Here is a 27,029-nt window from a genome sequence, read left to right as displayed (position 1 = left end):
ACACTGAGCAGAATGCATAAGAATGTCAAAAGAAAGGGCAAACAAGTCCCAAATATGATCTTCACAAGTAAGAAGGACAAATGGAAATCAAATTTAAAGTCAGTGACAGTTGCGTTTCCAATAACATTTAGATTTATCTGCATAGTTGTCCATAGAAGGGGCAGACTAAGGAGAAATGATCCCAAGGTTGATCCTAGGAGAAGCACATTCACAGCAGAGGACAATCTTGACTTCATCCACAGGAAAATTCGTTGGGAATAGTTGACCAGTTTTAAGCAGTAACAGATGGAGAGCCAGGAGGTGTTCCAGAAACAGATATCAATGAGAGAAAAGAATATGAACATAAATGGTGAAAGGGGGATATCGAGAAGAAGAAGAGTCTGTGAAAATAATAATCCTCCATAAATAAGTAAGACCTGGAGGAGAGCATTGACTGAGGCCATGGTGAGGACCACTTTGTCACACCCACCAGCCAGCAGATGCTGTGTCCAGTTTTTGATGTGGACAATGACAATGCCGAGATTCAAAACATTTCCTGAAACCAAAGCGATGAAGTCGATGACTAAGATAAAAACCCATGATGTTGATACCATTGTGCCAGGGACCTGAGCTTTTTCCGATGTGGTATGGTGAAGACCCTTCAGTCTATGAATCCTTTCCAGAATCAGCAAGCTGGAAATGCAAAATAATCCGGTGTTACGTTTCAGTATTGAGAGGGAGGATTGCTTGTGATCAGATTTCTCTTGGGCAGTGGGTGCAGAACAGACATCATTAAAGGGAATGTGTCATGAGAACATCACCTCTTGTTTATATCAGATTTTGTGTTACATGTGTTTTTTTTATTTGTGAAATCTTTTTTGTTTTTTTTCCATGGCATAATCTTTATTAACCCCTTCACACCCCAGCCTGTTTTCACCTTCCTGTAATGTAGAGACACTGGGCACTTGTGTGGATGTATTCAAAGGAATATATTAAACCAATAAATCCAGAAAAATAAGAAACATTTCTTAGAAGCGCTTCTAGTCTTAGCGTTGGACACCTCAGACCTTCACCTAGCGCTACTACACACGGTTTTCCTCTATTCAGACGACCGATGAAGGTCTCGTGTTGACCGAAACGTTTCGTATTTTTCTGGATTTACTACTTTTAATAAATTTCGTTTGAATGCACCTACATGAGTGCCAAGTGTCTCTACATTACGGTTCACGGATTTAGTTATCCTACTTGTGCCCCATTATATTTCTAGAAGTGCCTTGTTTTCATCTTATGTTTTCACCTTCCTGACCAGGCCAAGATTTTCAATTCTGACCAGTTTCCATTTATGAGATAATAACTCTAGAACGCATCAACAGATCATAGTGATTAAAAGTTGACCAGCGATTTATCATTTTCTCAATAAAATTGAGTGGCCTAGTTTCCAAATTGGGGTCATTTGTGGGCGATTTCCACTGTTTAGGTATGTTAGAGGCTCTCCAAATACAACATAGTGTGTGCTATCTATTAAAGACAATTTTGCAATCCAAAATTCATATGGTACTCCTTCTTTTCCGGGCCTTGCTGTCTGCCCAGACCGTAGTTATTTACCACATATAGGGCATCGACATACTCAGGAGAAATTGCACAACAAATTGTATGGTGCAAATTTGCTTGTTTAGGCTAGTTTCACACTTGCTTTTTTTTCCAGCGCGTTTTTCCCGCAAAAAAACGCATTGAAAAAACGCATACATAAGCATACAACTGCTGCGTTTTTTTCAAGCATTTTTATGAGCATGCATGAAAAAAACGCAGCGTTTTTATGCGTTTGTATGCGTTTTTAGCGCGTTTTTACCGCGTTTGCGTTTTTTCCCAACATTTTTAGGTGGCCCCTCACACTACCCAAACCATGACTTTACTAACCCTAACCCTGACCCTAACCCTAACCCTAACCCTGACCCTAACCCTAACCCTAACCCTGACCCTAACCCTTAACCAAATCATACTTAACCCTAACCCAAACCCTAAACCCTAACTAACCCTAACCCTAACCCTGACCCTAACCCTAACCCTGACCCTAACCCTGACCCTAACCCTAACCCTAACCCTAACCCTAACCCTGACCCTAACCCTTAACAAAACCATACTTAACCCTAACCCTGACCCTAACCCTAACCCTAACCCTAATCCTGACCCTAACCCTGACCCTAACCCTAACCCTAACCCTGACCCTAACCCTTAACCAAACCATACTTAACCCTAATCCTGACCCTAACCCTGACCCTAATCCTTAACAAAACCATACTTAACCCTAACCCTGACCCTAACCCTGACCCTAACCCTAACCCTAACCCTGACCCTAACCCTAACCCTAACCCTAACCCTGACCCTAACCCTTAACCAAACCATACTTAACCCTAATCCTGACCCTAACCCTGACCCTAATCCTTAACAAAACCATACTTAACCCTAACCCTGACCCTAAACCTGACCCTAACCCTAACCCTAACCCTGACCCTAACCCTAACCCTAACCCTAACCCTGACCCTAACCCTTAACAAAACCATACTTAACCCTAATCCTGACCCTAACCCTGACCCTAACCCTTAACCAAACCATACTAAACCCTAACCCTGACCCAAAACCCAACCCTAACCCTGACCCTGACCCTAACCCTAAACCCCCTTAACTAACCCTAACTCTAACTCAAACCCCTAAATTCCATGGTTAAAAAAAAAAACGCATATGCAAAAAAACGCTTACATGAGCATGCCAGTGCGCACATATGCGCATCCATAGGCTATAATGGCCATTTTTAGCTCAAAACGTGCGCATATGTGCGCATGCGCTTTTTTGCAGGGCCAAAAAATGCAACATGATGCGTCTGGAAAATCCAATCGCACACCCCAAAAAAACGCAGCGCATGAAAATCGCATACATGCGCTTACAAGCGCGCAGGTATGCGCACCCATGTTAAATATAGGGGAAAAAACGCATGCGCAGGTTAGCGTTTTTTTCCAGCGCTAAAAAACGCAAATGTGAAACCAGCCTAACCTTGTGAAAATGCAAAATATGGGGCTCCCTGAATTTTAAATAATAATAATAATAATAATAATAATAATAATAAGATTCATTTTAGGCTTTTTAGTGAGGGTTTATTTGGGGTTCTCCCCTATCTGTTAATAACGCCCTTGTAAGGAGATGGACATATTGCCCTGCTCCCTGAAGACATCACCGCTGTATATAATGTGATGTGTCATCTGAGTCATGTCCTGTGTCTTGTGTCCATCTCCTGTCATGTGAAGTGTAAGATGTCTGCCCATGTAATGTGCTAACGTAATGTATTATAATGCAAAATATTGCGCTTCCATGCGGTCGCCGCACACGCCAAATCGCCGCATGTGGACGCATACGCATACAACGCTTGTCCCTGCGTACCCAATGTTAAAGATAGGTGCGCAGAGAAACGCCGGACGCATGCAGCAGTGGGCGGAGCGTAGGCGGAGCTTCAGGGAGGAAGTAGGCCGCCATCCTCAGCCCTCCTGAATGCTAATGTGAAACTAGCCTTCGGACATAAGGTAGTGCTTGCATAGACTGTAGGGGAAGGGGTTTCCCCAGCAACAGACTCAGGGGTAGGGCTTAGTGGTAGGACAAGTGACTGGCTTCCTGAAGTTAGTCAGAGCAGAGTTAGAGTCTGCAGTGACAGTGTGCAGAGCTGCTTTGTGGGTGAACGCCAGTAAAGGAGATGACGGGACGAGGAGACAGCGTGACTAGGAACTGACAGAAGAGGCAGAGTGGCCCTCTACGTTAAAGGGCTCCTTGGATAGGACGACGTGTAACTAGAAACCCTGAGCTTGAGAAACGCCGAATGTACGGACCTAAAGAGGACTGAGTCTGTGGGACTAGGGAGGGTCCCGAGTGGTAGATCCAGGGGGCCCATAGTGATAGGATGCAGAGCTGCTGAGCAGGTGAAGAGAACCTCGCTAAACTGTACTGTGGCTAGGCTGTGACGAAGTAAGGCGATACAGTGCTACACCGGCCCTGGAGCAGACTACAGTGGAAGGAAGATGTCAGGGAGAAGGCTTCTTACTGTGAATGAAAAGTGCTTCAGACTGTGCACTCGCTGTCCCTTGTACAGTATATAACCCTCACATATATCCCTCCTCACTTGTAAAGCGCCATGGAATAAATGGTGCTATAATAATAAATAATAGTAATAATAATAATAATCAAGTTCAGTAAAGTTCCCAGGTTTGAACAGAAGTCTCCTTTACTAATCTGTGGAACTCGTGGTCCTGGCCAGCCAATACCATCGGCTACCGGCAGCCTGCACGGGCACAAGACCCTCACAACACTAACACCCAGCCAGGACCCACAATTGTCTGTAGGATGTCAAAGCGAGTGGGAACAGACACTCACCCATGACATGACTACCTCGCTTGGGCATCTTACATCCTTATAATTCACAGTCACAAGTGATTTCCATATGTAAAACCTGAGGATTCAGCGACATCTATTGATGATCTTTCTCTGGTTGATAGTTATGTAAACCACCAGTTTTGTTATTCAAACTACGGTCATGTTTCTGCTACTTTGTACAATTCAAAATGAGGAAATGGTTGCACTCAACTGCATTAAGGCAGGTCAATGTGAAATACATGAAGTGTGAATAGTGTAATGGCTTTTGAAATTTAGGAGTAACACATGAGATGCTTAGCACAAAATTTGGCCAAAAAATTTGAGCCCATCCACCATTGTCCATTTTTAACTCCATAAAAATTTACTCCGATTGCCACCGCACCGGGGCACTCAGGAAGAGCTGAGGCTAAGGGCCATAATTAGGGCATCAAATACGATGCGCCACTGATGTGGTGGCTGCAGGCTGATATTTGTAAGTTGGGAATGGCCCAATAACCGTGGGCATTTCTAGTCTATTAATATCAGCCCACAGCTGTCTGCTTATCCTGCACTGGTTATCAAGAATAAGGCGGACCCCACTTTTTTTTTTACATGGTGCACCGGCCAATCATAGACATTCCAATACTTGATGTGGGTGTGATGGGGCCGGAAGTGCCCACACAGGAAAAACTTGTTGATTGGCTGCCCTGCAGCAAGATGTGGTAGCAAAAACCTTGTGACAGATTCTCTTTAAATAAGGAAGACCCAACCAGAAAAAAGTAGCGCAGAAGCAAGCCCATGTAGTAGGACAAAGCAGAAGACCCAGCTAGGTCAAGGCATGTCAAAATCACAGAAAAAGAATGATGCCTGCCCCAGAAAAAACAATGAAGAAGTTCTACCTGAGACATGTTATAAGGTAGACGCCACACCCAGGTCATACAGTAATAGAGACGCCCGGTCCAGGTGATAAGTAAAATGCTATTAGCCGAACCAGAGGTTTCCCATTTTGGCATCTTGGCAGGAACACAATTACTTTTGCCCCAGAGGTCTGTTCATGTGACACATTGGATTCCTGGACCATGTACATACTAGTATCGCCTACACATTGGGTTCATGGATCATGTACATAATAGTATCACCTACACATTGGATTAGTGGCCTATGTACATACTACAGGGTGGGCCATTTTCAAGGTTAGACCGGGGTGGGCAATTTATATGGATACACCTAAATAAAATGGGAATGGTTGGTGATATCAACTTCCTGTTTGTGGCACATTAGTATATGCGAGAGGGAAAACTTTTCAAGATGGGTGGTGACCATGGCGGCCACTTAGAAGTCGGCCCACCCAGGTGAATCCATATAAATGGCCCACCCAGTTGTATCCATATAAATAGCCCACCCTGTAGTATCGCCTACACATTGGATTCATGGACCGTATACATACTAGTATCGCCTACACATTGGATTCATGGACCGTATACATACTAGTATCTCCTACACATTGGACTTTTTGTTCCTTTTGTAATGATGAACAGGTGGAAGGATTTTATTGAACATTACATCTCGGCACACCGACGCATCCTTTTTAACAATGCACATGTTTAATTCTGGAGATTTCTCTGAAGACTTTTATTTATTGATTACATCAATCTCAACAGAGCGACAACGTCGTACACGGTGCAGCAGCGGATATCTGCTCTCATGACGAGCTCAGTCTAAGGTGCAGGAGGCGAGAGGAAATTCTTATACAATAATGAGACGTAAAATGTCAAAAACATAACAATAAAAACTTCATAGAAGAAGCCAAAAGCCAACGATGTCCACCCAGTATACAGAGCGTGAATCAGCGGGACCAGGGACCACAACACCGGACTCCTTGTCTGTAGCCCAATGTTCTCCAGAACTTCACTCCATTTTCACATAAACTTCATTTATTTTATTGTTCCTTAAGTTTCAGACAAAAAAATCAAGAAAAGTAATTAGATGAATGATTAGGTGCAGTGATGTTCCGTCTCGATACACCAATATGTACACGCTGGAACTGAACTTAGGGGCGGCAGATAAAAGAAACTTCAGGTTTCTGAGTCCTCGCTGGGCTCATACTTTATCATCACAGAGGTATGAAGGATTTTCTTTACCTAAACCTTCTTCCTAAACCTCAGAGCGAGGGCAGTATCACCAGATATATCTGAAGAATGCTGCAAACACATTTGTTTTAATTGTCCCCATTACAAAAATAAGCCAAGTTTTATTCTGTAGGAAAGTATCATGTTCATGGGAAAACCCATTTAATGGATGACCCTCATCATTACTAATCCTCTTACCTCCATTTATGGAGTTTCTCATCTTCACCAGGGGCTCTACAAGTTTCTTCTCCTCCGTGGTGAACAGGAACAAGTCTAGAGCTTTCTCTTTAATAGAGGGCTGGCTGCTTAAGATCCGTGATTTCTCCTCATCACTACCATTATTTAGGTCATCGACCACCACAATCACATTTTTATCTAAAAAAATGTAAAAAATCCACGAGGAGTCATTCATCACCTTAATATGTAATCTATAAAACCAATCAGAGCATAAAATATCCCAATGTATGGTAACAATTGATTCGTATTTGTACATTTTCATCTGAGAAGATTTCTACTGCAGATGTGATCTTCACCCTGAAGACCCAAACACCGAGGAACCAAATCCAAATCTAAGACCAATACGTCAAACACTAAATAACCAAAACCAAAAATACCAAGTAAATCAGTGGAGACCCAAGTTACAAATGAAGCCAAAAAAAAATGTGGCGGGGTTCCTCAGACTTGTTGCTAACTAAATACATTACTCATGTTTAGAGAGAAGCAAATCGTTTTGCTGCTAATCGATTCATCAAAGTTTTAGGAATTTGCTGAACCAAGTAAATTTATAGAATTTGTGAATCGTACAAATCACATAAATCGGACACCAACATAACAACTATGAAAGCCAAGGCAGGGAACTTAGAATATTGTCTAAGGAGCTGTAGACATTCTCTCTTCTCCTCTTGTAGACATCTCATCTAATCCCCATCAGTTTTCTCATGTGTGTCCATGTAGCAGCATTACGAAGAGTCGTCTCTTACCGTCCCGGAAGCTGAATCTGGAACAAAGGTGCAGAAAAGCTGAAATTCACAATGTGCGTTGCGTGACACCTCAACCTCTAATCTTATTCCGTGGAAGGATTTTAGACTTAGACTCACGGTACCTATTAAAATTGTCTTCATTTTCTCGATCTTCATGCTGTAAAACTTGAGATAGTCTTTATACCAGGCGATTTGTTGTTTTGAGAAATTTAGAACCGGAAAGTTGTGTTGACCGTTCATCTGCCCGGGAGGACAATTGTGTGGAGTCTTTTCACTCAGCAAAATTATAACATTTTTCAGGCCTTGAAGTCAAAGAGCAAAAGGTAATATTCAGAAAGACTCAATCTAAGCCGCAAGTCTAAACAGTATACGGACTACTCACAATAGCCTGGATGTCTAGTCTGCATCAAGTGCTTCATCTACGCTTGTGATATACAAAACTAGACAGAAAGCAAATTTACCATAATAAGAAGACAGATCCTCCACTTCTTGTGATGACTCAGAATCCCATCGGTCACTTTCAAAACAGAACATGACACAAGAGCAGGAGGAGACGCTTTTCCTGAATTTCCTATCTCCATCAAATTTAAAGGTTTCCATCTTTTCATCACTTTTATACTCATTGAAGATTTCTGATTTCAGCACGTCCTTAATCCAGTCACATGAGTACGGAGATTTAGTCACAACCTGCGATTCGTAAGAAGTAATAGAATCAGAACGGAAAGCGAGGATATTTCATTCATCAATAGTGGATATGGATGCAAACAAGAAAATGTTTCCAGAGTCAAAATATCAATAAATCTCTGTGTGAAGAGAACATCTAAGACAGATCCCTCCCCTGTCTCTAATGATGACCAGTCAGACAAAGGGGCTGGTTTAGCTGTCAGCCAGCCTCCTTCACACACCGCCAGTACTGGAAGCATTACTCAGAATGGGATGTTCCCATTAACATATCAGGACATAAACTTCACTGGTAATTCATCATGAGTGTCACGACATTGGAGGGGGTCATGCAGATTCCACCGCTACCACCAATTGTCAAGAGACAACATCGGAGAGATCACAGAGTCCCACCACCGCCACCAATTTTCAAAGATTGCAGCCAGGGCGACTAGTTCTGGCAGCGTTTGTCTTCAGGGTGTGGTTTACAGAACAAAAGTAACAGAACTATTACATTTTATATTTAATCCAGAACGATAGGCAGTGTTAATAAAAATCTTCAAAAGATTTTACAAAGGAGACAAAATAATACAGCATATACAGTTGCATAAAATAAACAGGATTAACAAAGAAACTTATTCGGCTGATCACAGAGATGATTCGGCTTAGCAAAGAAGAGCACTTCGATTGAAAAATGTCCAATGACGGGAATCATGCATACCCTGATATGTATCTCTCTACTTGATCACAGATCATGACTCACCTTGACCTTTTATCAGTTCTTGAGTTACAACCCCCATGAAGACTTCACGTCGGCCAGGTTGTGGGATGTTCTCAGCCCTTCAGGATTTTATGAAATTCCCAACATTAACAATATCTTCACTCTAGACAATCGCAGAAGTTTGAGATTGCCACCATATTTTTTATGGGGATTTTACTTTTATCCAGAGACCAAACCTGACATGGTTGATGTTAGTGATCTGGCTCTATTGATTTGGGGCTTATAGGCAGGCATCACAGTTATCAGAAAATATGTGCATTCTTCCCTGATTAGCCCTGAAATTGAAAATCTACGTCCCATCAACATCAGATCAATACAAACCTTGATATTCATAAGTTTTCACTGGTGTTCTTGCGTCTGCTGTAAATGTATGGCATTGTCTTTGAAGGGAACAAAAGCTTAGTTCCAACTCAGGATGTACTTCCTTTGGGACACAAGAACTCTTCCACTTCTCTATCTATGTGTAAACACATGTCCCTTTTGTTATCTGACCCTCTGAAAAGACCTTTTGTGTCTAACTACCTGTTCTCTGTAGGGAATATGGGTTTCAAAAGGAATTTTAATTAGATTTATCACTTCCCAACCACATGTAATTTCCCCAATGTCAATTGAACAATTCTATTTCAAGGCAGCTTAGATTGTAAGCTCTTGTTCTACTGGAAAAAAGAGAGAGGAGGTGGGAAGGGGGGGAAGGGGGACCTTCACTAGTGGCTTCAGGGATCTTAATATTTTCTATGACAATGAGTACTGGGTTTACTTTGATACAAGACATGGAACTTGGAGCTCCTGAGCCCCAATGAAACCTCTGTTACAGACTCCCATCTATCATGGCCATTAAAATATTTGGTCATCGTATGTGATGCAAAGAGCTTTGGCCTCTAAGACACAAGCACCTGGCTGAGAGACCATCGGACCATCTCTGCACCCCCTCTATCAACACTCCTGATCCTTCGGGTTAAATATCTTTCCTCTAATACTAAAAAGAAAAATAATTCACCAAAGAATGCTGAAAATATAGTTGGTCCACTGGAAGGCTCATGTGAAATTTTGCTATAGAGGTGACAGGAGCAACATTGCATCCAGTGTAAAAAAAAATACCAGACACTGCGGAAAATCATCGTCCGTGCGCAATAAGAGTGAGTATATGTAAAGGACGTGGCGAGACGCGCACAACGTCACCATATGAGATCTTGCAAGTGTGCGATGCTTTAAAAAGGAATTTACAATGATGGATCTCAAGCAGTAACGTCCCTAAACACCACACAGCACCCATCAACCTAAATAATAATAATACATAATAGACATTACCCACAAAGACGAAGCACATTTCTGCCAATTTACATATTTCCAATTATCTGAAAAATAGAGCAGAAAAGGGAAAAACATGATCAACACAGCACAAAGGGTTAATGGATGAGGACAGATCTATATACAGTAAGAACTCACCTGACATTGGGGGGTCGTCAAGCTCAAAGTCTTCATTATATCCTAGAAAAAATTGTAAAATAGAGTTACTGATCATGGTCCCTCTCATCCTGTAATTCCCCCGTAATAAAAATACAGTGGTAACATGTCGGGGACACAGCTGGTTACATCTGGGGGCTCTATAGGTGGGGTGGGGACAGGAGTATGATTAGTGGGCTCCTTCTATGGTTCCTCACTTCTACATAACATAATAAACTAATTTACTATCTATGAGTTTGAGTCGTTTTGCTGATGATTTTTCTAGCTTCCAGATAGATGTCATCAAAAGTTCCTGCACCGAGAACAGCTGCAGTGTGAGTGTGAACGGTAGAAGAACGGCTGATTTCCAGCAGAGCCGTGGAGTTAGGCTAGTTTTACATTTGCGGATTAAGGAGCTGCAGAGGGTTGCGGATGTCCTCCGTGAAGCTCCGCCCACTGCTGCACCTCCTCCGGTTAGCTCCGCCTATGTCCACATTCCGCTGCATGCGGCCTGCATACCATATCTTTAGCATTGGGTACGCAGGCCGTGCGGATGTATGCGGATGTTGCCGCATGCGTCGTTTTGACGATGAGGCGACCCGCGTCGGCCGCAACATGTTGGAATTTCATGCGGTTGCCGCATCGTCAAAACGACACATGTGGTGGCATCCGCATACATCCGCACGGCCTGCATACCGAATGTTAAAGATAGAGTATGCAGGCCGCATGCAGCGGAATGCGGACATAGGTGGAGCTGACCGGAGGAGGTGCAGCAGTGGGCGGAGCTTCACGGAGGACATCCGCAACCCTCCGCAGCTCCTCAATCCACAAATGTGAAACTAGCCTAAGACAGGGCTGCAGGCTTAGTCCAATGCTCTTCAATATTTACATCAATGAGCTGGCCACTTCTCTGGAATCCTCTGCGGCACCAGGCTCACACTCCATGATGCCCAGGCGAAATTCTTGCTGTATGCAGATGACCTACTGTTGCCATCATCAACAGAGACAACCTTGAAATCTTCTAGAAATCCAACTCCACATGGGCACTACTGATCAACCCAAAGAAAACCAATATCATGGTGTTCCAGATAGAAAGCCAAGATGAAACTAGCACCCTCCATTTGTGCTAAATAACTTTACACTTACATGACAAATACACCTACCTTGGCCTGAAAACTCACCAGTCAGGGAGCTTCAAACAAGCCAGAGAGACCCTGAAGGACAAGGCCTGCAAAATCTTCTATATCATCCATAGGAAAATCTACCACCTGAAGCCGCCAGTGAGCGTCTGGCTAAAAATCTTCGATGCCATAATCACCCCAATCCTCCTGTACAGCAGTGAAGTCTGGGGCCCTTACACATACCCAGACTGGTCAAAGTGGGATTCCAGCCCAACAGAAATATTCTACCTGGAATTCTGCAAGCACCTTCTCCAAGTCCATCGGAGCACCTCCAACAGTGTCTGCTGGGCTGAGCTGGGCAGATTCCCACTGCATCTAGCAGTCCTGAAGAGGTTGCTGTCCTTCCAGGCTCACCTACAAAGTAGCAGTCCAAGCTCCCATCACCATAAAGCCATGCTATATATAGGTGGTCCCCACAAACCAGGACCCCCGGCACAGCTCACCCAAACCCAACCTGACCGAACAATCAACCAAAACAACCTGACAAAAGCCAGAATCAGGAAGATGATAGACAAGGGGCGGGAGGAGTACGTCAGTGACTGGAAGAACAATATCAGTAGCTCACAAAAACCGACCATGTACCACAGTCTACAGAGAGACTACAGACTGGCTTCATATCTGGAGAAACTCCCGGAACCCAAAGACCGCCAAATCCTGAGCTGGTATAGACTCAGTGTCCACAATCTGGCCATCGAGGCCGGCCGGCACAGACAAAGTTACAAGCCCAGGGAAGACAGACTGTACCTACACTGTGACCTGGAGGATGAAACCCACTTACTGTTACACTGCACCAAATACTCAGCGCTGGGGGACACTCACTTCAGAAGACTATCTGACCTCTTCCCAGAGTTCAACTCCAATGAAGGAGGAAGAGAAAATATATATCCTGCTGGGGAAAGAAGAGAGCGCAGTGGAGAGAAGAGTGCATTAAGTGAGCACAGGGGAGAGAGCAGCATAGCATGTGAGCACAGAGGCGAGAGCAGATCAGTATGTGAGCACGGGAGAGAGAGCAGCACAGTATGTGAGTGCAGGGGAGAGAGCAGCACAGCATGTGAGCGTGGAGGAGAGAGCAGATCAGTATGTGAGCACGGGGGAGAGAGCAGCACAGCATGTGAGCACGAAGGAGAGAGCAGATCAGTATGTGAGCACGGGGGAGAGTAGCACAGTATGTGAGCACGGAGGACAGAGCAGCAAAGTATGTGAGCGTGGGGGAGAGACAGCACAGTATGTGAGCGTGGGGGAGAGAGTAGCACAGTATGTGAACGTGGGGGAGAGAGAGGCATAGTATGTGAGTGTGTGTCATAAGCTGTGAGAAAGACAACTATGATGTGCCATAGCAGTTCAGCCCGGCAGGAAACGCAGCCTCAGTGACCGGAAATAACCTTGATGACATCACCGCCGGTCACTGAGGCTGCGCTCACAGCAGTTCAGTCACCATTGGATCTCAGCCTGGACGGTTGCATCTTGGCACCGTCTAGGTTGAAAACTGTTTATCCCCCAGACATGGATTACAGCATGGGACAGAATGACGGATAGGTGAGGGATATTGTTGTTTTTTCATTTTCGCTTTATTGCAGGAGACGAGGGATTCAGTGGAATTAGACTGAATTCAAAACAACTTGGCACTCAATGCGTGAAAAAATAACAGTTCCTTTTTATTGTTGTGCATTCAGACAAATAAAAAATGAACGTTTTTGGTCCATCACAGGACTTTCATCAGAACATCATTCCTTTTGACGGAAACTGGATGTGTTAGGTCTTAGAATATGTACAGCAATGCGTCTAGGAGGATGTAACCCATGGTGACGGAAAAACACTGAACACTGTGAGGCATGTACAGTGTTACTATCTGGACACTGCGGGGCAACAAGGACTGTGAGAGAACAAATAGCGCTTCTTTACTTAGCAAGTGACTCGGGTCCATAGGTAGTGCGTGCCACCGTTCGGGGAGTGACACTGTGTATAAATTCAGTACCTGACTTGTACACCAGCATCTCCTTATTTTTGAGTGCTGAGCTGTCTAAATCCTAAGTGGAATTAGGTGTTAGGTGAGTATAACTGTTTGTTAATTTTAAATAAAAAAGTAAAACTGTGTTTAGTCTTATTTCTAATACAGGACTTTATTCTGGCTGTAACTTTATTTACCATGTAACTATAGGATTAGTAATGAATAGGTGTCTTATAGACGACTCTCCATTAGGAATCTGTGGGCTTGTTGTCACCTGACAATACAAAGGTGACATCAACCCCACAAATATGAACCTCACTTGCCACCACTAAAGGGCAAGTGGGAAGAGCCGGGCAAAGTGCCAGAATTGGCACATTTAATAAATGCGCCTTTTCTGGGCGTGCTGCAGGCTGCTATTTTTCGGCAGGGTGGGCGATGTATATGCTTTAGCAAGGCTGGTTGTCAAAAATGGGAGGCACCCCACACCGTTTTTTATAATTATTTTTTTAAATAATTTTAAAAAAAGGGTGGGGACTCCTCTATTCTTGATAACCAAAGCTGCTGAAGCTGACAGCTGAGAGAGGCAGCCCCCAGCTGTGAGTTTTACCTGGCTAGTTATAGTACTCTCACTGTTATTAGTGGAAGCAGGTGTCTAATGATGGGATCAGTAGTCCTATCAGCTGACACCAGTGACTGAAGGTAAACTGTATACATCCGATCACAGCTGAGCGCTCCCGCTGTCTTTTGACATCATGGGAACCGCGGCTCTCTAACCACTGAGGATGATTTCACCGCCAATCACATGACAGCATGGCAAACACTGGATGTTCGGGCCCCCCATTCAAGTGAATGGGGTCCAGGTTCGGGTCTGGGTACTGTTCTGCTACTTTTTATAACTGTTCGGCTGAACCCACTGGACCCAAACATCCAGGTGTCATAGAATAGAATCGTAGAGTTGGAAGGGACCTCCTGGGTCATCTAATCCAACCCCCTGCTCAATGCAGGATTCGCTAAATCATCCCATTCAGATGTCTGTCCAGCCTCTGTTTGAAGACTTCCGTTGAAGGAGAACTCACCACACCTCTCGTGGTAGCTTGTTCCACTCATTGATCACTCTAACTGTCAAAAAGTTTTTTCTAATATCTAATCTGTGTCTCCTCCCATTCAGTTTCATCCCATTGCTTCTAGTCTTTCCTTGTGCAAATGAGAATAAAGTTGATCCTTCTACAATGTGACAGCCCTTTAGATATTTGTAGACAGCTATTTAGTCTCCTCTCAGTCTTCTCTTCTGTAAGCTAAACATTCCCAAGTCCTGCAACCTTTCCTCATAAGACAGGGTTTGCAGACCGGTCACCATTCTGGTCGCTCTTTTCTGAACTTGCTCCAGTTTGTTGATGTCTTTTTTAGAATGTGGCGCCCAAAACTGGACACAATATTCCAGATGAGGTCTGACCAAAGAGGAGTAGAGGGAAATAATGACTTCACGTGATCTAGACTGTATGCTTCTGTTAATACATCCTAGAATTGCATTTGCCTTTTTTGCTGCTGCATCACACTGTTGACTCATATTGTGTCCGCTCATCTCTCGTCCTGGACAACCCTTTAAGTCAGCAAAGTGATATCTGAACTAATTCTGCTTATATAGTTGCAAAATCACTATAATAATTATTTTATTTATCTATAGTAAGATATTTTACCCGACAGCGGAGGATCTTCTAGAACATTTTCTACAGTTCTTTCTATAATATAGAAATATATTATTTGATAAATCTTATACAAGTATATAAGAGTGATTGTTCTACTCTATATTTTCTTAGTGTCTGATAGGAGGGTAGGAGGCCTCTAGACTGACAGTTTATGTTAGAGACACATATGGAACCATTCTCTAAATCCTTTGAGCTCTGAAAATCCTGACAGGAGCAGGACCAATCTCCTAAGACGACACAGCACTTCTTAATTATGCCAGACGTTAATTCAGTAGGCCCAGAATCATAAACTGCTGTCTGAAGTATTGACTCTACTTGTAAGTTAAATTGATATTCCTAAATGGATGAGTGGCTAAGGTTTTGCATCTTAAATCAGCTTCTACAACTTACTGTCTGCTATCTTTGCAAGACAATGATTAAAGGTCATTGAACAATGATGTTTGCTGGTATGTTGATTACACATTGTCCAGGCCAGCTAGTTTGCTGACTTGCCCAACATAGGCAGGAAAACTATGCAAATAGATTACATAACCAAACAATGTGAGTTAACCTCATCACATCTTTCTCTTGACCTCTGAATGCTGGTTAAAGGACAGTTGTGAACTATATAAGTAAACTTTTTCCCCTGTTCCAAGAGACTCTACAGCAAAAAAACTGAAAAGCAAGCAGAACATTTCGGATGGTACCCACGGTCTGGAGGAGAGGAGACTGACTGTCCTCCAGGCTCTGGGTACCATATCCCTGTAAAAAATAGAATTAAAATAAAAAAATCGTCAGATTTTCACCTTCCAATGTCCCGCACAGCATCCTCAGCATTCCCGATCCTCCTGGCAGGTCCCGTTCCCAGTAATGCATTGCGAAAATGACCTTTCATAACGTCGCAGTCTCGCGATACCCTAGCGGTCTCGCGAGACCACGACGTCATCAAAGGTCATTGTCGCAAAGCATCACTGGGAACGGGACCATCGCGAGGATCGGGAAGGCTGCGCGGGACGTCGGAAGGTGAGAAAAACACGATTTTTTACGTTTTTATTTTTAACATTAGATCTTTTTACTACTGATGCCACATAGGCAGCCTCAATAGTAAAATGTTGGTCACACTCGTCAAACACTACAGATCGCTTGGAAAACGCTAGCATTCTGCAAGCTAATTACGCTTGCAAATTGCTAGTTTTTCTGCAGGAATTTAAAATGAGGTTTTCCCGCGGAATAGAATTCCGGAATTCCCGAGGAAGATACCGCGGGAATTCCGCAACGTGTGCATTTAGCCTAAAACACATCATTATACTGTTTACCAAAAATAAAATGAGAAAAAAACACAGCACCTACAGTCAGATATGGTGGAGGGTCACAGATCTTCTGGGTTGTTTTGCTGCCTCTGGCACTGGTACCATGACTGTATGCAAGGCATCATAATCTGAAGATTATCAAAGGATCTCAAGTCACAATGTAGTGTCAAGTGTCAGAAAGCTAGGTTTGCATCCTTGGTCATGGGTCTTCCAGCAGGACAATGATCCCAAACATACTTCAAGAAGCCCCTAGAAATGGATGCAAACAAAGCGCTGGAGGATTCTGAAGTGGCAGAAATGAGTCCAGATCTAAATCCCATTGATCCTCTGTATCAGTTTGTAAGAAAAGTCGCCCAAAATTCCAGTTGAGAAGTGAAAGAAGCTGGAGGATGGTTATAGGGAGCGATTGATTGCAGTTATTTATTCGAAATGGGGTGCAACCAATTTTGTTCAGTCTTTTTTTTTGGAGTTTTGTGCAAAATTATGTTCAATTTACCATTTTTCTCATTTTTTTGTGTTGTTTCAAAGCACACAAAGGAAATAAACATGTGTATAAAGTGTAATTGGAATAATTTTCTAGGAGAAAGGGTGTCAACACTTTTGACCACAACTGTAAATAGTTAAACCCAGGGGCCACAGCTCTACCCTGAAGATTTCACATCTTTATGGCGCCTATGATTGTCACAACTCCTTTGTTTAGTCAATCAGTGGGGGTCACGGGGCACAGACCCCAAACAATGAGCAGATGACCTATCAGGAAACGACTGTCTGTAACAGCAAAGTCTGAGTGGTCCCAGGCGCATCCCCCCATATGTCTCGTCTGAAAAGAGGTAGGTTTCCCTTCCCGCTTAATGGAAGTTTCCTCCCACAGCTCTGTGTGGTTTGTTACCATCGCTCTCAGGATCCCGAGTGAAAAATCTCCTACCTGGTGGTTGAGAAAATTCCGGAGTCAAATCTACAAAATCATCATCTTCATCTATTTTCACCATCACAACTTCTAGAAAAAAAAAAGAAGAAAATCAGAAAGCCTGATATCACCGGCCAAACCTGAGTGTAATCCAGGCCTCACACATGTTGGGGGTTCAGGGTTCCACAATACAACCCTCACAAAGTAATGTGTGTATAAGCCGTCAGCCATGGTGATGTGAATGTCACTGATTATCCGGTGACAATGGTGCCCGTTGGGTGGTGGAGATGAGATTAGGACTTTATTGGAGTTGAGGAAAATTAGGCAAATGTAAGGATTTGAGTGATTTTAGTAAGAACCAAATTTTGATGTCTAGACAACTGGGAAACGGGACTGGATCGCCCCCTGCTGTTGCAAGGGTGCCAGGGCCGTGGGGTACTCGGAGCCGGACCCAGTGGATTACAATGGGAGATGTCACGGTAGCTGTGACCCAGTCCGTGGCCCTGGGCGTCCATTGTAAAAGGGGTTGAGTGAAGGGATAATGATTAGATTTTATAAGTGAAGGATTCGTGACGCCACCTGTGGTGCTCGGCAATGAAGATGTTAAGCCGACGCTGCAGACAGGTCCTCTGGGACAGATGGTGTGGTGCAGCAATGATGTTGTGGCCCTCCACAGGTAGGGCTGTAGTCCCAGGGCAGTGTAGATGGAGAGGTAGTGAGGAGAGGGGCACAGTGTGATGTTAAGCCCAGAGATGTAGCAGTGCTGAGTTGGTTGGCGCAGGAATAAGTGGAGGACACCAGGGCATGTAGTTCCAAAGCTTTACTCACAGTCTGTTGTGCATACAGGTGCCTGCATCCATTCTGTGTCCTCCCGGTCAGGGGCTCAGTCAACTTCCAGGCAAGATGAAGTACTCCGTTCCAACACTCCGCCAACATATGTGCCTTTTCTGAACGTCTCCCTCTTAGAGCCTAGAGAGAAGTACTCTCAGTACTGAGTTACACTGGAGTTCCTCCCGTCAGATGTTCCTATGAACTCTACTTGTACAGCAGATAGCTGTAGCCTGCTTCAGGGACTCCTTGCTACTAAGTCCCGGCTCACTATCGTTTCTGTTGTGCCCCCAAGTCTTGTGTGGGAATAAAGTGGTGACAACTTCTATTCCTCCGGTGTCTGCTGCAGGACCATTAGTATCCATACAACCTCGGGGACCGGACCCCGGCCTTGCGCTGTGAACTTGGAAAGGGCTCTGCTCTAATCCTAATCCTTAGTCCTCCTCTCCTTTCGTTCCGTACTAACTGTGAAGGCCTGGCAGAGCATCAAAAAGGAGGAAACACAGCGTCTGGTGATGTCCATGAGTCCAAGACTTCAGGCAGTCATTGCCAACAAAGGGTTTTCAACCAAGTACTAGAAACAAACATTTTATTTACAATTATTTAATCTGTCCAATTACTTTTGGACCCTTTAGAAACAGGGTGGCCCATGTTAAGGAGCTGAAACTCCTAAACCCTTCATCCAATGTAAATGTGGAGACCCTCAAATGAAAGCTGAAAGTCTGAACTTCAACTGCATCTGAATTGTTTTGTTTAAAATTCATTGTGGTAATGTCTAGAACCAAAATTAGAAAAATGTTGTCTCTGTCCAAATATATATGGACCTAACTGTAGTTATAGGATCCCTCCATATAGTTATAGGATCCCGCTCTATAAAGTTATAGGATCCCTGTCTATATAGTTATAGGATCCCTCTCTATAGATACAGGATCTCTCGCTATAAAGTTATAGGATTCCTCTCTATATAGTTATAGGATCCCTCTCTATAGTTATAGGATCCTGCTCTATAGTTATAGGATCCCTCTCTATAGTTACAGGATCCCTCTCTATAGTTATAGGATCCCTCTCTATAGATACAAGATCTCTCTCTATTTAGTTATAGGATCCCTCTCTATATACATAAGATCCCTCTATATTGTTCTAGGATCCCTCTCTATAGCTATAAGATCCCTCTATATAGTTATAGGATTCCTCTCTATATAGTTATAGTATCTCTCTCTATATAGTTATAGGATCCCTCTCTATAGTTATAAGATACCTCTATATAGTTATAGGATCCCTCTAGTTATAGGATCCCTCTCTATATAGTTATAGTATCTCTCTATATAGTTATAGGATCTCTCTCTATATAGTTATAGTATCTCTCTCTATATAGTTATAGGATCTCTCTCAATATAGTTATAGGATCCCTCTCTATATAGTTATAGTATCTCTCTCTATATAGTTATAGGATCCCTCTCTATATAGTTATAGTATCTCTCTCTATATAGTTATAGGATCCCTCTCTATATAGTTATAGTATCTCTCTCTATATAGTTATAGTATCTCTCTCTATATAGTTATAGGATCCCTCTCTATATAGTTATAGTATCTCTCTATATAGTTATAGGATCTCTCTCTATATAGTTATAGTATCTCTCTCTATATAGTTATAGGATCCCTCTCTATATAGTTATAGGATCCCTCTCTATATAGTTATAAGATCACTCTCTGTATAGTTATAAGATCCCTCTCTATATAGTTATAGGATCCCTCTCTATATAGTTATAAGATCACTCTCTATATAGTTATAAGATCACTCTCTGTATAGTTATAGGATCCCTCTCTATATAGTTATAGGATCCCTCTCTATATAGTTATAAGATCACTCTCTGTATAGTTATAGGATCCCTCTCTATATACAGTAGTTGTAAGATCACTCTCTGTATAGTTATAGGATCCCTCTCTATATAGTTATAGGATCCCTCTCTATATAGTTATAAGATCACTCTCTCTATAGTTATAGGATCCCTCTCTATATAGTTATAGGATCCCTCTCTATATAGTTATAAGATCACTCTCTGTATAGTTATAAGATCCCTCTCTATATAGTTATAGGATCCCTCTCTATATAGTTATAAGATCACTCTCTGTATAGTTATAGGATCCCTCTCTATATAGTTATAGGATCCCTCTCTATATAGTTATAAGATCACTCTCTCTATAGTTATAGGATCCCTCTCTATATAGTTATAGGATCCCTCTCTATATAGTTATAAGATCACTCTCTGTATAGTTATAGGATCCCTCTCTATATAGTTATAGGATCCCTCTCTATATAGTTATAAGATCACTCTCTGTATAGTTATAGGATCCCTCTCTATATACAGTAGTTGTAAGATCACTCTCTGTATAGTTATAGGATCCCTCTCTATATAGTTATAGGATCCCTCTCTATATACAGTAGTTGTAAGATCACTCTCTGTATAGTTATAGGATCCCTCTCTATATCGTTATAGGATCCCTCTCTGTATTGTCATAGGATCCCTCTCTATATATTTATGGAACACCCCCAGAGCAGTAGGTTTACTTGGTACCGGGCCGGTGTCTTAAAGGGATGTGTCGCGGTGGCAGTGACCCGGTCCGTGGCCCTGAGTATCCATGTAAAATAAGAGGATTGATGCTGAATAAAGTTTATGTGTAGATAAGTTCATGACACCACCTGTGGTATCTGGTCACAAAGGGGACCAGCGCTGCAGTGCAGATCCTCTGGGACAGATGGTGGGGTGCTGCTGCATATACGTCCTCTCACTACTTCCCCCTCTGGGGAACTGATCCTTACTTCCTATCAGTTCTCCAGCTCTCTAGTGCAACTTAAACTCCACCCACCTCCCAGCACCCTTCATGAACCAAGCAGGGGTCATATAGGGTGCCCTGCTGTTCTGAAATTTCTGTGTTTGGTGCAGGTGTTGGAGTCTGGTCAGGTGTCCCCATCTTACCTGGATAGTGGGATACTACACCTCAGGAGGTGCAGTATCTCTGTGGCGACTTAACCTCTTAGGGCGCCACAGTTGTAAGATCACTCTCTGTGTAGTTATAGGATCCCTCTCTATACAGTTATAGGATCCCTCTATATATAGCTATTTATGATTACTATATAGTTATAGAATCCCTCTCTATATAGTTATAGGATAGTTTTCTCTATAGTTTTGGGATTTCTTACCTCTTTTTATCTCTCTTCTTTCCATCATCATCTGCTTTTTGCCGTTTGTTTTTCCTCTTCTGTCTTTACTTTCAGTTTTGCTTGTAATTATAAAGTTGCACAAGTCACAGTCACAGTGTGCGGCAGGGAGGAGGCTGAGGCCGGGAGGAGGCTGAGGTCGGGGAGGAGGCTGAGGCCGGGAGGAGGCTGCGGCCCTGTCATCCTCTATATACCTGCAGTGTGTATAGATACTTGGGTAATGTCCCCTTATAGCCTGGTGTCAGGGGTGAACCTAGCCTCTCTGCTGCCTGAGGCGAACAGCAAAATGACGCCCCCCCCGGCACACAAAGTAAATTTTTATATCTATATTGTAAAACTGAGTATAGTAGTGAACATTTTGACTTAGATAAATAGAAAAAAAAGGTGTCCAAACACAAGGATGTCAGCGGCATCACACGCACATACGAGAACAACACAGAAGTATCCAGAACAAGGGTCAATAATGGCAATGGTAGGCCTGGCACAGGGCCGGACTGGGACAAAAAAGCAGCCCTGCCACACAAACCCCACCAGCCCACAAACTATAACACTCCTCACCCCGATCAGTGAATTTTTGGTATACTTTTTCGTCCCCTCATCACTCTCTTAAGGGGGTTTTACACATAGCGATATCACTAGCAATATCGCTAAAGTGTCACCGATTTTGTGGCAGCAGCGATATCGCTATGTGTGATACTTACCTCCGACCGGCTCCACCCGCTGTCCATCGCTGATTGCGCGAGATCGGTCGGGTCCATTTCTCGTCGGGCGCTTCCTGCTGGCGCCGACGAGCGACGTGTGGATGCAGGCGGGAGGACGTCAGCATCGCTGCGTGTGAAAGGTAAGTAATGACCGCTGCTGCGTTGCTGCATCGCTGGTGAGATCTGCCTGTGTGGCAGCTCACTAGCGACCATTTAGCGATGTACCAGCGATCCTGACCGGGTCATATCATTGTCGGGATCGCTGGTGCATCGCTAAATGTAAAGGGGCCTATGGAGGAATTATTTGAAGAGCCACATGTGAATGGCACCACAGTGCGTATGATTGACCACAGCTTGATTTACATGATGCTCTTCAAAGCTACGTTTCCCAGGATCATGGGGATCCCAGCGGTCAGATCCACAACAAACAGAAAGTCATCCCCTATCCCCACCTAATGCTCCATACAGTATTATGGGCCCCATATATTACTTCATACAGTATAATGGGCCCCATATATTACTGAATACAGCATAATGGGCCCCATATATTACTTCATACAGCATAATGGGCCCCATATATTACTTCATACAGCATAATGGGCACCATATATTACTTCATACAGCATAATGGGCCCCATATAATTCTTCTCCCCATACCCCGCTGTTCTGGTCTCCTCAGTGTATTCTGATCCTCCGCACTGCTTGGCACAGGGACATCATTAACGTAAAGTTAATATAGTTAGTATATAATTGTCCACTTGGACTGATAGTAATAGTGATTTGTTTTGTACCCTGTTGTCTGGTGCTAGCCCACTTTATGGCAGTGCTCAGGGCATATGATTATACACCAGTAAAAAGTATGAGAGGCTCAATGTGACCAGTGACACCTAGTTTCCTACCCCTCTTATTCTACTGGTATTGTGGGCACACTGACTGGTACTGAGGAAAAGAAAGAAAGAACAGAGAGAGAGAAAAAAGAAATCAGAGAGAGAAAGAAAGAACAGAGAGAGAAAGAAAGAGGAGAAAGAAAGAAGAGAGAGAAAGAAAGAGGGGAAAGAAAGAAAGAACAGAGAGAGAAAGAAGAAAGAAAAAAGAAAGAAAGAAGCAGAGAGAGAAAGAAAGAACAGAGAGAGAAAGAGGGGACAACAAAAAGAACAGAGAGAGAAAAAAAGAAAGAGGGGAAAGAAAGAACAGAGAGAGCAAAAGAAAGAGGGGAAAGAAAGAACAGAGAGAGAAAGAACAGAGAGAGAAAGAAAGAAAAAGAAAGAAAGAAAGAAAGAGGGGAAAGAAAGAACAGAGAAAGAAAGAAAGAAAGGGGAAAGAAATAAAGAACAGAGAGAGAGAAAGAAAGAGAAAGAAAGAAAGGAAAGAAAGAAACAGAGAGAGAGAAAGAAAGAAAGAGGAAAGAACGAAAGAAAGAAACAGAGAGAGAGAGAAAGAAAGAACAGAGAGAGAAAGAAAGAGGGGACAGAAAAAAAGAACAGAGAGAGAGAAAAAAGAGGGGAAAGAAAGAACAGAGAGGGAGAGAGAAAGAAAGAAGGGGAAGAAAGAACGGAGAAAGAAAGAAAGAAAGAAAGAGGGGAAAGAAAGAACAGAGAGAGAAAGAAAGAGAAAGAAAGAACAGAGAGAGAGAAAGAACAAAGAGAGAGAAAGAAAGAATAGAAGGAAAGAAAGAGGGGAATGAAAGAGAACAGAGAGAGAAAGAAAGAAAGAACAGATACAAAGAAAGGAAGAGCAAAGAGAGAGAAAGAAAGAACAGAGAGAGAAAGAAAGATTTGAGAGCGAAAGAAAGAGGGGAAAGAAAGAGAAAGAAAGAACAGAGTGAAAGAAAGAACAGAGAGAAAGAGAAAGAAAGAGGGGAAAGAAAGAACAGAGAGAGAGAAAGAAAGAAAGAGGGGAGAGAAAGAAAGAAAAAGAACAGAGAGAGAAAGAAAGAGTGGTCAGAAAAAAAGAACAGAGAGAGAGAAAAAAGAAAGAGGAGAAAGAAAGAACAGAGAGGGAGAGAGAAAGAAAGAGGTAAAGAAATAAAAAACAGAGAGAGAGAAAGAAAGAAAGAAAGAAAGAGGGAAAAGAAAAAACAGATAGAAAGAAAGAAAGAGGTGAAAGAAATAAAGAACAGAGAGAGGAAGAAAGATGGGAAAGAAAAAGAAAGAACAGAGAGAGAGAAAGAACAAGAGAAAAAGAACAGAGAGAAAGAGAGGAAAGAAAGAAAGAACAGAGAGAGAAAGAAAGAACAGAGAAAGAAAGAGGAGAAGGAAAGAGAACAGAGAGAGAGAAAGAAAGAACAGAGAGAGAAAGAAAAAACAAATATAAAAAGAAAGAAAGATTAGAGAGAGAAAGAAAGAGTGGAAAGAAAGAAAGAACAGAGCGAAAGAAAGAACAGAGAGAGAGAAAGGAAGAGGGAAGGAAGAAAGAAAGAACAGAGAAAGAAAGGAGAGAGAGAGGAAAGAAAGAAAGAGCAGTGAGAGAGAGAAAGCAAAAAAGAAAGATTAGAGAGGGAAAGAAAGACCAGAGAGAGAGAAAGAAACAGAGAGAGAAAGAAAGATTCTATAAAAATACTATAGCGGCCCGGCACCCATTGAAGTGCCCACCTGAGCCTCCCGACGCAGGACATATCATGATCCGCTCACATGGCCGGCATCCCTGAGTCCAAGGCGATCCCGCTGTCTGCGCTGTCGGAGGAGGACACGGAGATTGATCTGAAGCATTCCTTATAGCGCCTCCATGGTTCTGTCACAATCTCCTCCCGAAATTACCTCATTTCCTGTCAGCTTCTAGCACGTCATTTCCGGTGGAACATCACGTGCGAATTTTAAAGTCCTCCTCGGGTCCGCCATGTACTCCTGTGTCCACGGGAAAGTAAGCTCCCGGCTGGGGCAGTGGGGCAGACTCTCTTTCAAAATCGGGACTGTCCTGCTGGGAGGTATGACTGCTCCCCAACATACACCTTGTACATGTACGGCTCAGCACACCTCATATACACACGGTTCTGCTTTTTATGCATCATACACACACGGCTCTGCTCTGTACACCTCGCACACACGGCACCACTCAGTACACACATGGCTCCACTCCGTAAACCACGTACACATACAGCTCTGCTCCATACACCTTGTACACATGTGGCCACGCTCTGTACACCTTGTACACACATGGCTCCACTCCGTAAACCTTGTACACATGCGGCTTTGCTCCATACACCTCGTACACACGCGGTTCCACTCCATACACACGCGGCTCCACTCCGTACACACACGGCTCTGCTCCACTTGATACACACACGGCTCAGCTCCGTACACTTAGTACACACAGGGCTCCGTTTTGTACGCCCCATACACACACAGCTCCGCTCCGTACACCTGTACACACGCGGCTCCACTCTGTACACCTCGTACACATGTGGCTCCGCTCTTTACACCTTGCACATGCGCGGCTCTGCTCCATACACCTCGTACACGCGCGGCTTCGCTCCGTACACCTTGCACACGTGCAGCTCTGCTACGTACAATCGCGACTCCGCTCCGTACACCTCGCACACGTGCGGCTTCGCTCCGTACACCTTGTACACACAAGGCTCTGCTTCGTACACCTCGTACACGCGCGGCTTCCCTCCGTACACCTTGCACACGTGCAGCTCTGCTCCGTACAAGCGCGACTCCGCTCCGTACACCTCGCACACGCGCGGCTTCGCTCCGTACACCTTGTACACACATGGCTCTGCTTCGTACACCTTGCACACGCGCGGCTCTGCTACATCCACCCTGTAAACCCCCCTGACCCCAGACATAAACTTCCCTCACCCAGCACCATGACAACCAGCACAGCAGAATCCTGCATACACTGAGGGCTGTGCGCACAGGACATGTGATGATGTCACAGGAGGGGAGGAGTCAGGGGTCACATGATTAGGGGGGCCTGACTCCTCCTCTCCTGTGACCTCATCAATTACAAACCTCTGCACTAGGGTGATGACAATTTTAAAAATTTTGCAAAATGAAAATGAAACCCCTTACATTGGAGGAATAATTGCATTCAAATGACATTAGTATAATCAAATTTGTAAAATATTCAAAAAAGTTCCCCCTCTTTTTCAAAAGATTTTTCGTCTTTTAATTTTAATCTTTAAAGAAAATATCTTTCTAAGTTGTAACAAAAAGTGGTATTTTATTCACATCTAGAACATTCTGGAATATTTTAAAATATTTTGGAACTTAGTATTATCTTTTCATTTTCAGTGCAAAGCTTCAAGTTTTATGATCAAGAAGTGCATTCAGAAAATGTCTTCTAGAAATTCCAGCAACAGTGTAAAAGCAAACAGGTCTATCTGGACGAGGAATCTGCCTCCTATTGTCAACATAAAAGATAATAATGCAAAATTGCATGTCCTTTTTTTGCGGAAAAATACCATTTTTGCCTATTTCATTTGAATGAAAGGGGGAACTTTTTTTAAAAAACAAAAAAAAGCAATACTTATTCATAAATAACCCATAAAAGTTCCTCCATTGCACATGGTTTCATAAAAAAAATTTTTTTGTCATTACACTACTCTGCACGCTACCAGCAACACCAGCGTGCAGAGGCTAAATTGTAGGTGCTGTGGGCAGCAGAGTGCATAATGCCGCCCCCTGTGCACAGCAGCTGCCTGCCGCCTGAGGTAACAGGCTCAAATTGCCTCATGATAGTTGCGCCCCTGGGTGGTGTGTGCAGATAACTGAAGGGATGTATAGTTATATACATTCAGATATGGTCACTTGTAACCTTGTTTTTCTCTGGATTCTTCCCCATGAACATTATGATGCTTTGCAGAGATGATTAACAGACGTGAAGTGATAACTCATCCAGGAGTGTAATAAAGTGCGTGGTAGAGGGGGACACCCATAATTCC

At 43.3% G+C, this 27,029-nt stretch overlaps 1 protein-coding gene across 9 annotated transcripts; it reads right to left on the bottom strand.

The window, feature by feature from the left end:
* Positions 1–5,974: 5,974 nt before the first annotated feature.
* LOC141073442 (uncharacterized) lies at positions 5,975–21,563 on the bottom strand. 9 transcript variants are annotated; one of them, XM_073560662.1, is made up of 10 exons: positions 21,426–21,563; positions 18,224–18,364; positions 17,414–17,485; positions 15,191–15,232; positions 10,368–10,409; positions 10,230–10,276; positions 7,942–8,167; positions 7,603–7,782; positions 6,699–7,497; positions 5,975–6,319 (listed from the first exon to the last, which is right to left on the bottom strand). In XM_073560662.1, exons 3-9 carry the CDS (start codon positions 17,475–17,477, stop codon positions 7,460–7,462), a joined length of 639 nt encoding a protein of 212 aa, XP_073416763.1. In that variant the 5' UTR covers positions 17,478–17,485; positions 18,224–18,364; positions 21,426–21,563; the 3' UTR covers positions 5,975–6,319; positions 6,699–7,459. The 9 variants fall into 9 exon arrangements, with proteins under 9 accessions (XP_073416763.1, XP_073416761.1, XP_073416762.1 ...); XM_073560660.1 differs by having other exon boundaries at positions 17,414–17,482; XM_073560661.1 differs by lacking the exon at positions 18,224–18,364 and having other exon boundaries at positions 6,699–6,875; positions 7,481–7,497.
* Between the last annotated feature and the right edge of the window lie 5,466 nt (positions 21,564–27,029).

This window comes from Dendrobates tinctorius, unplaced genomic scaffold, assembly GCF_039654945.1.
Source record: "Dendrobates tinctorius isolate UK_male_01 unplaced genomic scaffold, ASM3965494v1 ptg000301l, whole genome shotgun sequence".
In the NCBI taxonomy this organism is placed as follows: Eukaryota; Metazoa; Chordata; class Amphibia; order Anura; family Dendrobatidae; genus Dendrobates; species Dendrobates tinctorius.
This window is presented reverse-complemented; position numbering and strand designations above follow the sequence as displayed.

Excerpts from the sequence above, each read along its gene's own strand:
- LOC141073442 (XM_073560658.1), bottom strand. The coding sequence starts at position 21,456 with ATGATGATGGAAAGAAGAGAGATAAAAAGAG. Across the intron at positions 10,410-15,190 it reads AGAAGATCCTCCGCTGTCGG|GATATAATGAAGACTTTGAG; the intron begins GTAAAATATCTT and ends AATTTTTTCTAG. Across the intron at positions 10,277-10,367 it reads TGACGACCCCCCAATGTCAG|ATAATTGGAAATATGTAAAT; the intron begins GTGAGTTCTTAC and ends TCTATTTTTCAG.